This window comes from Pelodiscus sinensis, chromosome 3, assembly GCF_052426305.1.
Source record: "Pelodiscus sinensis isolate ZL-2025 chromosome 3, ASM5242630v1, whole genome shotgun sequence".
Lineage (NCBI taxonomy): Eukaryota > Metazoa > Chordata > Testudines > Trionychidae > Pelodiscus > Pelodiscus sinensis.
The window spans coordinates 142,914,828-142,929,264 of NC_143054.1; the positions used below are offsets into that span (position 1 = coordinate 142,914,828).

A 14,437-nucleotide genomic window follows, 5' to 3' on the forward strand; every position below is an offset into this window, starting at 1 on the left:
GCCTGGTGACTACAAGGACTGGGAACAGGTAAAGTGGGTGCCGAAGCAGGCTTTGCATTTGCTATCATGGTGCACCTACAGCTTAGCTTTGGGCTCATAACTTGCTGCAAGGAGAGTGAGGTGGGGCAGACGCCTGTTGGGAGAGACCAGAGATCAGGCTTACATGGCACACCAGGCGGGACAGCCACGTTTGCAACCCAGTGAAGATTCTGCATGAGGTCCCCAGGGCTAGGAGAGCAGGGCACGCTGCTCGTCAGGAGCCAGGCCTATCAGCAGAGCTGGGCAAATGGCTGCCCTCATGATCCCCAAGCACCTAGTTCGCTCTAGCTATATCAATATTGCCGTTACCACAGGCGGGGCAAAGGGGACTCACTCCAGGAGGGAGACCATGGGCACCTGAACCATCTTAAAGCCTGGGCTTCTTCTGCGCTTTGCTGGCACAGGGGCCGCTCTGCTTCCCTGGGACATCAACCAGCTAATTGTGGCACAGGAGAGATCCCGTCAAGCCCCACCTTCAGTATCCACAGCGTACATCTGCGAACGCCAAGTCGCACGCGGAGTCTGTGCCCATTGTCTGGAATCTGTGCTCCCTCTCCTCCCTCCAAGAGAGCGGCCGTGCTGGGGGCAGGGCAAACTCATTTGCTCACATCCCCTGCCCCTACTCCATTTTCATAGCATGTGAAGGGCAGCAGTGCACACATCCAAAAGGTCAGGGATATTGAAAGAGGAGGCTTAAGGGAGCCCCCAAATCCAGGCTGGCCATGATTCCCATGAGGGGTTACTGCTTCTCCCCAGCAGATGCCATGCTGCTCACCTGGTCTGCGTTCTTCCTCAGCTCTGGATAGGCATCTCCCTGCAGAGCAAGTTGCACTGAGCATCAGAAAAAGCTGCATGCAGTGTCAGCACAAACACTCCTCCCTACCACCACAAGGGACATGGGCTCGTCTGAGCCCTTTTGCATTGACCCTGCTCACCCCATGGGACTCCATCTCAGGGCTGCATCTGGGTGAGCCAGATGCCTCTGCATGGCTATTGCACCTTTATCCGAGGATTGCAAATTGCTTTGAAAGTATTAAAGAAGCGTACCACTGCCCTGTAAGGCAAGTGCCACACCTCCATGGAGAAAGTAAGGCAGGGTGAGGCAGTGACTTGCATGTGTCCCACTCTCCAAATCCCCTGTTCTAACCACTTCCCACCTTGCTTCCCAGACACAGCCAACTTTAATTAACTGATACTTTCTGCACTTCCGTGTGACTCTGGCTGGCTCCTGACGGGCATGAAGGCAGTGCATCTTTGGTGGAAGAGGAGGAAGACAGCACCCATCAGAGCCCCAACAGAGTGAGATTACACATTGGTTAATAGCTACTGTTTCACAGCTGCCTCTCTTGTCCTTGCTGCTGCATGGATCCCCCCTCTCCACCCATGCGGTGTTCCAGGACACCTCTGTGGCTACTCTAGCAAATGCTTTTTGTGCAAGAGTAGTATTAGGAAAGTGCTTTCAATGTATGTATAGTTTCTTCTCATAAGATCAAGCAGAAAGAAACAAAAGGGAGGCGAGCTGATCAGCCAGCTCTTCAGAAACCCGTTTGGGAACCTGCACGCTAGAGAAGTGTCTATGCTGGCAGCCCATGTCTCTTCTTTCACCCTCACACATCGGACCTGTGCTGTACACATTGTTTGGCTCAGAGCTTGTTGAGATTATAGAAATAAGAAGGCCAAGTGTCACTGGGATAAACATCTCACATGGTCAAAGATCCCTAGTGGATACAACCTCCTGGCACGGGAAACTGCTCCTGCACTCAGCCAAGAAACATGTAGCAGTATGAGACCTAGGCTGATAGGCAAATCTCCCTCCCTTTTGTGCTTACCAGAACTTCTACCACGATAGGAACCAAGCTGGCCAGGAACCCAGGCGGAGCATGAAGAACTTCAGAACAAAATCGGACAGCCCTGCGCAGGATGCGGCGCAGCACCAGCCTGTAGATAGGGGAGGGATTCCTAAGACAGCCCCATGAGCACTGTATCCTATAAACTGACTGCATGGGTGGCCACTCAGGAGAGATTTAAATGCCGCCCAGCTGATTAGCAGAGTGCTCACAGCTGGTTGCAGGTGTTTACACTGGTGGTGCACATCCACAAATGCCTCAGTGCACATGAAATGTATTCCACATACGGATGGAAAAAAATTAGAGGGAACATTGCCCATGACTCCCAAACAACTCCCCATTCCCTGCCCAGCTCCCTCTTCTATGCCTGAGCCCCCCCCCCCCACAAATCAGCTTCCCCTCTCTGGCCACACAATCAAGCTCCTGTGCCTGCTGCCCAGCTGCTCCTTAGCACAAAGCAGCTCCCCATTTCTGCCCAGGTCCCACCTATACAAGCAAATGCCCCACCCTGACCAGGTCTTTCCCCCCCCCCGCCCCGAAACCAGCTCTGCCTTCTTCACCCACATTACCACACACAAACCCAAAAGTCAGCCCCTCTTTGCCATGCCTAGATCGTTCCTTATGCCCACTCCAGCTCCCCACACCTCATACCTTCTCCGTCCTGATCACCACAGGGCCAACCACATATAACCATGCTGGTTCCTACATGCCCCTCCTGCCCTGTGCCCTCTATATTCTCTCATTTCCAACCTGCTTCCTTCTCACTCATTTCCCCTCCAGCCAGAACATCCACCCTACTGCTGCTGGTACTCTCCCTCCCCTTCACAGTCAAGCAGCCCTTCCCCCATTATCATGCGTCCTTACTCGGCTCCAGACATGCCAGGGTACACGCCATCAGCAATGCACACAGACAGGGTGCGGACATGATCCGCCACCACACGGTAGGCCATGTTCACAGATCCAACATCAGCCGCCCCGATCAGGCCCTGGTACCCAGGCCCCCCGCAGCCCTGTGGACAGAAAAGGGATGGGATGGAAAAGGAGATGTTTTAGAGGTGGCAACTAGCTCTGAACAGCACAGCTGCTCTGAAAGGCATCTGGCTGTAAACTCTGCATAATATTGCTCTGGGTGGGTGTTTTCTGGGCTGATGGGCGCCCAGGTGGTTCTTCCTCCTAATGCCAGGCATGTAGCTAATTCCCTTCACACACTGATGCCAGTCTACCCCACATGCCAAATGTACCACATTAACACCCATCTGGCACATAAGAGACCAGGGCTCACGCATGTCAGAATCATCATCAAACTCAGCATCTAACCACTTGGGGCAATTACAATCCCATGACGCTTGTAACAGGAGTTATGAACTGTGGGGTCCTGGTTAAATTCCAAGCTAGGACTTTCTCTCCTGCTCTCTAACCCCCACCGTTCTTCAAATGGACACACGTCCTGGCCTAAGCGGCTGTTCAGCACTGCTGTGTGGTGTTTGACAGCTGCTACCTCCCATCCCAGGGGGGCGCTATTTCAATGCTCAGCGGATAACCTCTAGACACCCAGACTGGAAAGTGCTTTCGATTCAGCTGGGACCTCTGGCAGCTAATCATCACCTGGTGGATGGCATCCAGGATGGGGGTGAAGAGGTCTGTGTCGTAGTTGGAGCGCTTGCGCTGCAGAACTGTCACCAACCTTTCTAGGCCCATCCCCGTGTCCACGTGGTGCTGGGGCAATGGACGGAGACTCCCATCAGCCTCTCTGGCAACACACCAGCCCACACCCAAAACACAAGCCAAAGAGAAGTGGAAGTTAGTCTGAGGACAAGTGCTAATCAATCTGAGTGGGGTTGGAGGGGGACACAGATTGAGGATGGAAGCTGTAGGAAGGAGCAGAGGGGGCTTGACAGGTGCAGCTATGCGGCAAAAGGGGGCAAGGCCAGGGACACGACTGACAGGAGCAGCAGCAGGGCAGAGGAGATCTGAGAGACAAGGCAGAGATGGAAAAAGTAGCAGGGGAAGAGAAGACACTGGTTGGGTGTCTAGCAGATGGCTGCACAGAGGGCAAAGAGGAGCCTCTGAGATGTCTCCAAGCCTTTCTTTAGCTCCCTCTCATCTGTCCCAACCAGTGTGGAGCAAGGACTCATTGAACATTAATGTCTTTAGGGAGGTACAAGTTTCTTATATGGAGTGTTGCTCTGAGGCAGCCCTCAGGGGATCAGTACCTGCTGTACTGCATGAAGACCAAGTTCCAGATCTCCACCACATCAGGGCTGTCCTGGTTCACCAGTGCTGCTGCGTCCCTGCCGCCACCTACATGGTCGTAGTGGATCTCGGTGCAGGGGCCGCAAGGGCCAGTCTCACCCATCTCCCAGAAGTTTTCCCTCAGTGGGAAAGGCAGCACATGACTGGGAGGCACCCTGAAAAAGACAGTAGCAGAGATCACAAGGCAGGGCTAGCAGATTGTTCCCTCCACAGTGCACAAGCCACAGGCTACCATGAGCCAGGGAGAGGAGTCTGGGGGACTCCTCTCTGACTGTACTGTTACCTAGCTCGATATGGTGTACTTGCTTCTGCTCATAGAGGGCTGAACTAGCTGCCTCTGTGACATTACTGGATTTGAGATTAGCATATAAACATCGTTGCAACCACTGTTATACATTTGCAGTGTCTATAGAAAGCTGATAATTCACTTGTTCTGTTTATACTGTTCATATGCGTGTGTCATTTTTATATCTGAAATGATGAGAATTGGCTTTGTAGCTGTATTTCAAATGTTTGCCTCTGGGAGTTATCAACAGGGTTCATTCACTTATTGTGAAAACGTGGCTACTCAGGCAAGGTTTACACTAGAGAGTTTTTGTTGATCTCATCAGTCTTCTTGTACAAGAAGCCTGTAGTGTAGACATAGCCTCAAGCAAATAGCAGTATTTCATTGAAAATGCGTCTCAAGTAGTGGGCAAGAGCTGAGGTATAAGCTGACCTGGGAAAGTCACTGGTCCTTTGGGATTGAAAGAACCTGTTCAGATTTGGTGAGACTGGTTTTCATAACCTCTCATCTGAGTAAGGAGTGGTGCAGGTTGTGGCACAGAAGATGCTGAATTGCTAAGGGGGCTGCTTGTGTGACTTCTTAATGGACAGTGTGGCAACAGAAGTGCTCTTTGTGACTTGTGTGGTGTGCCTTATACTGGAGGAACCCCAGTCTTGGCCTGTAAGTAGTCCTGTTTCTAAGCAATTTGCCCTGATTTGACCTGCTCAGCGACATCACTGTAATATAACAGATTTCTGGGGCACCAGAAAGTATCACAGAGTCTAACAAAAATGATTTTCATTTAAAAGTAGCTGATTTACTAAACAAAGGGCATAGTCTCTGCAGTTAGTGAATTGAACAGATTGTATCAGGTCATTATATCCTTCAGGACTTTAGAACTCTTCCTCTCATACTTAGTTTTTAGTCATATAATAGAAGAGGAAAACAAGCTTTTTTAACTCCCCAGTTGAAAGTTAAGAAACCAGTGAATTAGTCATTGAATTGAACTATTTGAATAAACTGCAATGGAGTGAATATTCCCCTCTGAACCCACAGAAGAGGACACTGCTGTCAAAACTTCATTTAACACTTCTTTCAACTTTATTTCCAGATGTTTAGCCAGCGACTTCCACTTTAAAAGTGGTTTGTCATTACAATTTGTCAGCAAACATCTACTCTTTAATATTATTTTCTGTATAATTTTAAATTATAAGTTTAGACTTTAACATGGTTCTATTTCATATTTAATTTTCAATGTATTTATTTTTAATATGCAAACCTCTACTTAATTTAAAAAGCACCTACATTTTTTGTTTAAAAAAAATCATCCTTTTTTCCACCCTTCCCTGGAGGGAGGGATCACTAGGTTTGAGACAGGAGCTCCAGCTCCACCACCTATTCAGTTCTAGGCCTCTTGGCTGAGAGGAGATTCAGTACCATTGACTGTGGAAGTACAGTTGTGTAGACATCTTTATTAAAGACAGGCCTGAGGCCACTGGTCTCAATTCACACAGGCCAGCAGTAATCACCCTGACTAACCCAGTGCTGCATTTGAAATGGCAATTGAGCGGTAAGACAGGGCTTACCAGGGCTGCTGGGCCACTAAGGAATTCATAACAATCCAATGGAACTGGACTCAAATGAGAGAGTTAAAAAAAACAAAAACCCACTGATTAATCCTTTTCTCTTCCACATCTGCATCCTACCAGCTAACAAGCAAATGGTGACTGAACTTGCCTCTCACCTCTGCCCATGACTCTCCTGCCCCTCTGCTCTCATACACTTACCCTAGGCTGAGCCATATGTCCTTGCTCTCTTCATCTGGGCTCAGCCCCAGTGAAGAGTCTCCTCCAAAATAGGTGATGTAGAGACGGTCTTTTGGGATCTCATAGATCTGTGTTAGGAGCTCCCATGCCATGCCACATGCTTCCTCCTGAATGGAGTGAGGAAAAGCAAAAGACAGCACAGCTAGTCAGAAGCATCCAGGAGAGAGACTCTAACTTAGAAGTACAGGCAGTCCCCAGGTTACATGGATCCGACTTACATCAGATCCCTATTACAAATGGGGTGAGGCAACCCCGCACTAGCTGCTTCCCCCCAGCAGACCAGGGAGACGCGAAGCTAGCGCCCCCCCCAGCAGACCAGGGAGACGCGGAGCGGCTTTTCTCAGCAGACACCTCAGCTTGAGAATAAAGGACTGACGGAAGTAAGGTGTGGGAGAATAAAACTGAGCTCTGGAGAAATGTTTGGCTAGAGCCGTGGTCCCCAACACGGTGCCCGCGGGCGCCATGGCATTTGTGTGCGCCCGCCAAGTGCTCGGGGCTGGCCTGGCCCTGGACACGTGGCGCATGCGCGGTGTGGCCGCCTGCACTCTGGGCGCGCGGCGCTTGGGGGGGGGGGGGGAGTGCTGGCCCCGGGTGCGCGGCACTTGGGGGGGAAGAGCGCTGGCCCCAGGCGCGCGGCGTTTGCAGGGGGCACCGGCCCTGGGTGCGCGGCGCTTGGCAGGAGGAGAGTGCCGGCCCTGGGCGCGCGGCGTTTGTAGGGGGCGCTGGCCCCGGGCACGCGGCGCTTGGTGGGAGGAGAGGGGGCCCCGCCCCCGGGCGCGTGGCTATGGGGGGGCCCCGCCCCCGGGCGCGTGGCTATGGGGGGGCCCCGCCCCCGGGCATGCGGCTATGGGGGGGCCGTCCCCGGGCGCGCAAGTGTCCCTGCCCCCTGGCGGGCGAACGGCCATGCCCCCTGGCGCCCGGCAACCTCTAATGGTTGGGGACCACTGGGCTAGAGTTTCCCCTACAATATGTACCAGTTCCGACTTACATACAAATTCAACTTAAGAACAAACCTACAGTCCCTATCTTGTACGTAACCCGGGGACTGCCTGTAAAAGGGAAGGAAGCCACACTGACGCTGCTAGCCTTGGTTGCACTTGCCCTTTGCCATTCTACAGTGTAGAACAGAGTGATAAAGGGCTACACCGCCAAAGCAGGCCTTCTGGTATCTATGGAAAGCAAGCAATGAGCTTCCTGCTGGTGACCTCAGTATCCCCTGTCCAACAGGCAGAGTACTGAGTGGTTCCCTCTTGCAACGGGGGCAGTCTTGATGACTAACTGTCACAGCGATGGCTGAAATGGGGTTGTCTGCTCCCCAGGAACTAGGCTGCCACCTCTACCCCAATTTGGATCACAGACTCCCTAGCCCATTCCCATTCCCATGCAGTTCACAGCCCAAGTCATCTGAAGCCAGCCCCCATTGTCTTTAGTTAATTCTGGGAGGTAACCAATTTAGTGTTCCCAGAGGGGGTGCACCATTTAAACCAGGGGAGTTAGCAAACCTTTTCCTAATATGGATATTTTAAACCAGAGATGTATTTCACTCTCATTCGCTGGTGCTCAGCCCCATCTCCTTGCCACCCCATTTGCCATTACCCAGCATCTTTACGACAACTACACAAATTGCCACTTGAATGTAAGAATTAGCTGAATATTTAGCATGTTGATAGCTTCTTTTGGCAATGTGGCAGTTGGGAAAAACCAGCCAGCCCCTCCAGATCAGCTAACTTGCTGTTGAACACCAGCACACGCTCTGCTCACCCGGTGGTTTAAACCCTGGAACTCACAGCAAAAAAAAATAAAAAATCCCAAGCTCATCAGAGCAGCCGAGACAATATGCCTGATACAGCACCCCAGGGTACATTTGACACGTGGTAGCAAGACCTGACCCATGTCCCGAGGAGCACATGCTCAAGTATCTCACTTTAAAATAATCCCCAAAGGACCAGTTTCCCAGCATCTCAAAGAAGGTGTGATGGTAAACATCTCGGCCCACGTCATCCAAATCATTGTGCTTTCCACCAGCACGCACGCACTTCTGGCTGTTCACCACACGCCGGTACTGGGCCAACTCACTTCGGGGATGTGCTGTACCCAAGAAAATGGGCTTGAACTAGAAGGGAACACACACAAAAAATCATGCCATTTTCATACCTTGCCGGGTTGAATTATAAGTCCTGAGTGGGGTTTCTGTGCTGCAATTATTAAATAACAATGAGAAAAGTTTGTTACGGGGTTTATTACCCTGAAGTATTCCAGGCATGGCAGAGGTGCTTGGAATGATTTCAGACAATATGCAGTTTTGGCAAAGCCAAAAAGATACATCTCTGGGTATGTCTAGACTACATTGTTTTTTTGAAAAAACTTCACCCGCATCCACATTGCAATCACGTTCTTTCGAAATTAAATCAAAAGAATGCAGGAGTTTTTTGGACATTGGTAAACCTCTAATTACAAGGAGGAACGCCTTTTTTGAAAGAGCTCTTTCAAAAAAAGGCGTGTGTGGATGCAGAGCAGGGACATTTTTTGAAAGAAGAGGCAATCAAAAAAAGCACAGGTGCTCTGGTGGCCATTCTGTGAATAGCAATCAGGGCTTTCTTTTGAGACAGCATCCATGCAGTCTGGACGCTCTCTTTCGAAAAAGCAGATCGCTTTTTCAATCTGGTTTTGAGGTGTGAGCGCTCTCTTTTGAAAGAAGCTTTTTTTGAAAGAGCTCTTTTGAAAAAACTTCTTTCGAAAGAAGCTTGCAGTCTAGATGTACCCTCTGTGAAACAGTTTTCATGAAATATGTCAGGAAGGCTTGAGAGACATTCTTTAACTGTGGTTGGGAGACCAAAATTCAAGTGCGACTCAGAGACGTTTTCATCCCAAATCACTGCAGAGCAGGACTTGAACCTAGGTGTGCAACAGCCCAGCACTCTAACTACCAGACTACAGGCAGTCCCCGAGTTACGCGGATCCGACTTATGTCGGATCCGCAGTTACGAACAGGGCTTTTCTCGCCCCGGAGGACGGGAGCGGCGGGACGCCCAGATGAGCCACGGTCCCACCGCCCCCGTTCTCCGGGGCAAGAAAAGCTGCTCCCCGTCTCCTTGGTCTGCTGGTCAGACCAGGGAGACGCGGAGCAAAGCCGCGGAGGATGCCCGCAGCGGGACAGCCCAGGCGCGCCACGGCTATCCCGCTGCGGGCGTCCTCCGCGGCTTTGCTCCCCGTCTCCCTGGTCTGCTGGTCAGACCAGGGAGATGGGGAGCAAAGCCTTGGAGGACGCCCGCAGCGGGACAGCCCAGGCACGCCACGGCTGTCCCGCTGCGGGCATCCTCCGTGGCTTTGCTCCGCGTCTTCCTGGTCTGCTGGGGGGGGGGGGGGGGCGCACAGCTAGTGCCCCCTCTCCCCCAGCAGACCAGGCTTTTCTGCCCACGACGCCTGGGGTAGAGCAGCTGGGGCGCTGCTGGGTTGGTCCCGCAGCGCCGCTCCTCGGCGCTACTGGACCAACCCGGCAGCACCCCAGCTGCTCTGCCCCAGGCGTCCTGATTCAGCTGCTGCTGGTCAGTTTCAGCAGCGGCTGAATCAGGACGCCTGGGGCAGAGCAGCTGGGGTGCTGCTGGGTTGCTCCAGTAGCGCTGAGGAGCGGCGCTACTGGAGCAACCCAGCAGCGCGCCAGCTGCTCTGCCCCTGGTGTCCCCAAGTCAGCCGCTGCTGAAACTGACCAGCGGCTGACTACAGTAAGCCCGAGACAGAGTTGCTCTGCCCCCGGCTTCCTGGAATCAGCCGCTGATCAGTTTCAGCAGCAGTTGACTTGGGGACGCCTGGGGTTCTTAAGTTGAATCTGTTTGTAAGTCAGAACTGGCGGTCAGTTTCAGCCGCTGTTGAAACTGATCAGTTTCAGCAGCGGCTGAATCTGGACGCCAGTTCCGACTTACATACAGATTCAACTTAAGAACAAACCTACAGTCCCTATCTTGTACGTAACCCGGGGACTGCCTGTATACAAATACCCCCTCCTCCACTTCACCCCAAACACAATTCCACATTTGTGAAAATCATAGAACACTTGAACTGAAAGGGACTTCTAGAGGTCAGCAAGACCAGTCCTCTGCCCTCATGGCAGGACCAAGCACCATAGATCATCCCTGACAGATGCCTATCTAAACTGCTTTTAAATATCTCCAGTGATGGGAGATTCTACAACCGCCCAAAATGTTACAAAAGTTTTATTTTTGGCCCAATGTGAAAAACTTCTAAAGTAGCTGAGTAGTACAACAGTTGTCCTGAGCCTGGTCAACACTGGGAGTTTCAGTTAGGTATGTAAAAGAGTACATTCATTAACTACCATGGTTAGGCTAATTGGGTAGTGTAGTAGTTCAGAACAGCAGTACAAGTAAATTTAGGATTCACTGGTGTGGCATCCTGACAGATCTCCTGCTCCATCAGTGATGATAAACCTTTGGCTGTGTGTGTTTTCATATGCTCCCTCAGTATATCATGCCAGCTCTGCGCAGGTAGTTAGCAAAATAGACTTCATGAGAGCCCCCAAAGACTGCAGACTCAGAGAAGATACGAAGGCACCTGAGTCAGGTTTATTGTTGAACCAAGATAAGCTGTCTGTTACTCAACGTATAACAGAATAGGTAGAAATGGTGTCCCTAGCCTCTGTTTCTCTGGAGGAGACAGGGGAGGGTTCATGTGAGGATTACCTGTTGTGTTCCCTCCCCTCTGGGGCATCTGGTATTGGCCACTGTCGGCAGACAGGATACTGGGCTAGGATACTGGGCTAGACGGAAAAGTTTTCCGTTAAAAGCATTTTCGGAACAAAGCGTCTAGATTGGCACGGACGCTTTTCCGCAAAAGCACTTTTTGTGGAAAAGCGTCTGTGCCAATCTAGACGTGCTTTTCCTCAAAAAAGCCCCGATCGCCATTTTAGCCATCGGGGCTTTTTTGCGGAAAACAAATCTGAGCTGTCTACACTGGCCCTTTTGCACAAAAGCTTTGCGCAAAAGGGACTTTTGCCTGAACGGGAGCAGCATAGTATTTCTGCAAGAAGCACTGATTTTTTACAGTAGGAAGTCAGTGCTTTTGCAGAAATTCAAGCGGCCAGAGTAGACAGCTGGCAAGTTTTTCCAGAAAAGCGGCTGATTTTCCGGGAAAACTGGCCAGTATAGACACAGCCGTTGTGTTCCCTCCCACTGGAGCATCTGGTACTGGCCACTGTCGGCAGACAGGACAGTGGGTTAGATAGACAGTTGGTCTGACCCAGTATGACCGTTCTTATGTGTTTTTTAATTTGGGGTATACATTTAAGTTGGGCCTCACACCTATCCTCACTACTGCAACAAAGACGGGATGGCCTTGTAATGAGAGCACAGATCTGGGTCCCCAGAGACCTAGATTCAATTCCCAGCTCAACAAGAGCATTTTCCTGTGACTTTGAGCAAATCACTTAATCTGTCAGGACAGCAGTCACCTACCTCACAGGTGCGTTTCCAGCACATACTCCGTAAGTGACAGGGAGGCACCCAGGTGCTATGCTGCGGCGGGCCAGAGCACTAGCAGTGTTTATTGCAGAGAGGCAGTGGGGAGCGCTACATGCACAATGGGGTCTGTGGGTGCTGCCCTGAGCAGCTGCAGCTGCCAGGACCGCCTCGGTGGTGCATTATGCCGCCCTTACAGCTAGGGGCGCGTTACGCCAGGGCTTGGCAGATTTACCCGCCCCGGGCTAGGCAGAAACAGCCGGGCGGGGGCACCAGGCAGGGCTCAGAGGCTGCCAGGAGCTCGGGCACGTCCCAGCAGCTACAACCGCGGCTCAGCTTGCAATGCAAGAGGCGCCGGGGCTCAACCGGGGCTTCACCCCAGGGCTGCCCCGTCGGGAGGCTGCGGCAGCGCCGATCCCGCCCCGCCCACCTGGTTCATGCCCGCGTTGACGAAGAGGAGCCCGGGGTCCCCGCGGGGCCGCACGGGGGCTGAGGGCACCAGCCGGTGTCCGTGCTGCTCCCGGAAGAAGCGAAGAAAGGCCTGGCGGACCTGCCCCGCCGGGGGGCAGGCGGCGGCGGCGGAGCGAGCCCGGCAGGAGCCGCAGCGCCAACCTGGGGGGAGCCGGAGCAGCCGCCGCGCGTGGCCTGCCGCGGCCATCTTAACCGAGGGCGGAACGCCGGCTTCGCGCCGTCGGTAGGACACCAGCCAACGAGAGGCGGCAGCAAGAGAAACCTCCATGCCGCAGGGGATGGTGGGATCGGGGAGCCGTATGCAAAGCGCCTCCCGGCATGCTTTGCTGTTTCTGCAGGTCCGCTTCAAGGGGCTTGTGAGAGTTTTAAGCATGTGGCCGCTGCCCCCGGGCAAAGCGAGGGGTGAGCGGAGCCGAGCCTGGGCTGCCCCTGTGCAGAGCTCTGCACCCGTTGCTGGCCTAGCAGCAATGACTTTTCTGGGAGGCTGGTGTGGCAGGAGAGCAGCGGCACATAAATTACTGTCTGGCCCATTTCCCTTCTGTCTCTAGGTCCCCTCTCTGCTGAACCTGGGCTTCAGAGCATCGTCCACCTGGCTCCTCTCCAGCTGGCCTGTCTGACCTCCAGTGCCTTTCCTTTAGCCTCGTGCTCTATTCCAAGGATGTATTTATAAACTTTTGTGTAATGGGGCCTAGGTTTCGCTTGTCCTGGGCACCTTCACAGTCAATAATAATCAGTATACTACAGATATTCAAGTCGTGAACTACAACCCCACCACCCCAAATAATGAGATTTTAAAAATTATGAATGCTGGGGTATTTTCTTTGCCTTCTGGTTCCTGGAGACTTTAGGGTACCTTCAAGTCTTCTTTTCAAGGTTTTTTCTACTAAGAAACTTTTTTTAATGAAAGGCGAGATACTAAATTATTTGCTTCCAAAGTCTGACATTTTCAGAAAGATACCAGAATTGTTGTTGGAGTTGTCATGAAATCACGAGAGTTGGCAACAGCAAATAAAGGAAGATTACAATCTGGAAAAAAAAATTTCCATGTCAGAATTGCATGCCTACTATGTCACAGATAATACCTCAGTCCCATAAATTATAGATACCAGAGGACATGTTTGATTATTGTATCAGATTTCAAGTTATGTTCTGATGACCCTCTGTGCAAGAGGTCACATATGAAGCTTACTTGAGGTTTCGATACTTGTGGTACAGTCCCTGGGTAGTTGGGCCTATTTTGCTGAGATTGAGGCAGGGGTCATTCCTCTGATAAACAAAACATGCAGCTGTGTAGGGCACCACATTATTCAGAGCACCAAATTGCCCCACATTTCATAATGTCCAATGCAGCTGGGTGCTGCAAGGCCAGCTCCATCCCCTGACAGCCCCCTCTCCCTGCCTGGAGGCTGTGCCCATCTCTCAGTGCAGGCAGTGGCAACCAGTGGGAGCACAAGTCAGAGGACTCAGGAGGAACAGGGGACAGTCATGCAGTCGACTGTGCTGGAAAGAAATATCAGTTTCCCCTTCAAAGTACCACTCCCACCCCTATGATTCTCCTGGGTCCTTCAGCTGGCACTCATGCTGCTCACCACCACCAGCATCTCCCACCTGCTTCTTGAGACTGTCAGGTGAACCTCCCTCTCTGCCCTGCTCCTGCCCCCAACAGCTTCTGCCCGTGCAGAACCCCCTACCACTGCGAAGTGGCCTCTCCCCCCGTACGGGTGTGCGTGCAGGTGCTGGGCTGTGTAGGGCACCAGCTCTAGTAGGGATGGCCTTGTTGGGGCAGCACCCTGAATACACACTGGCTACGTCTACACTGGCATGATTTTCTGGAAATGCTTTTAACGGAAGTTTTCCGTTAAAAGCATTTTTGGAAAAGCGCATCTAGATTGGCAGGATGCTTTTCCAGAAAAGCACTTTTTCCGGAAAAGCATCCATGGCCAATCTAGACGCGCTTTTCCGCAAAAAAGCCCTGATCGTCATTTTCACGATCGGGGCTTTTTTGCGGAAAACACTACTGTGCTGTCTACACTGGCCCTTTTCCGGAACAGTTTTCTGGGAAAAGACTTTTGCCCGAACGGGAGCAGCATAGTTTTTCTGGAAAAGCACTGATGATTTTACATTAGATTGTCAGTGCTTTTCCGGAAATTCAAGTGGCAAGTGTAGACAGCTGGCAAGTCTTTCCGGAAAAGCGGCTGATTTTCCGGAATAACTTGCCAGTGTAGACACAGACACTAAAGCAGGGGTGGGGAACCTCAGGCTTGGGCT

General features: G+C 51.9%; 1 protein-coding gene across 2 annotated transcripts in view; it reads right to left on the minus strand.

The window, feature by feature from the left end:
• AARS2 (alanyl-tRNA synthetase 2, mitochondrial) overlaps positions 1–12,481 on the minus strand; it is a 28,177-nt gene extending 15,696 nt beyond the window's left edge. Inside the window, exons 1-8 of one of the 2 annotated variants that reach the window (XM_075925063.2) lie at positions 12,129–12,481; positions 8,155–8,343; positions 6,192–6,337; positions 4,100–4,294; positions 3,492–3,636; positions 2,751–2,896; positions 1,869–1,977; positions 815–853 (exon numbers count right to left, since the gene is read on the minus strand). In XM_075925063.2, the coding sequence (XP_075781178.2) occupies positions 815–853; positions 1,869–1,977; positions 2,751–2,896; positions 3,492–3,636; positions 4,100–4,294; positions 6,192–6,337; positions 8,155–8,343; positions 12,129–12,437 (1,278 nt within the window). In that variant the 5' untranslated portion in view covers positions 12,438–12,481. Of the gene's footprint in view, positions 1–814; positions 854–1,868; positions 1,978–2,750; positions 2,897–3,491; positions 3,637–4,099; positions 4,295–6,191; positions 6,338–8,154; positions 8,344–11,695; positions 11,955–12,128 lie in introns of those variants that run through there. The other variant, XM_006126527.5, reaches the window with a different exon arrangement.
• Positions 12,482–14,437: the final 1,956 nt, after the last annotated feature.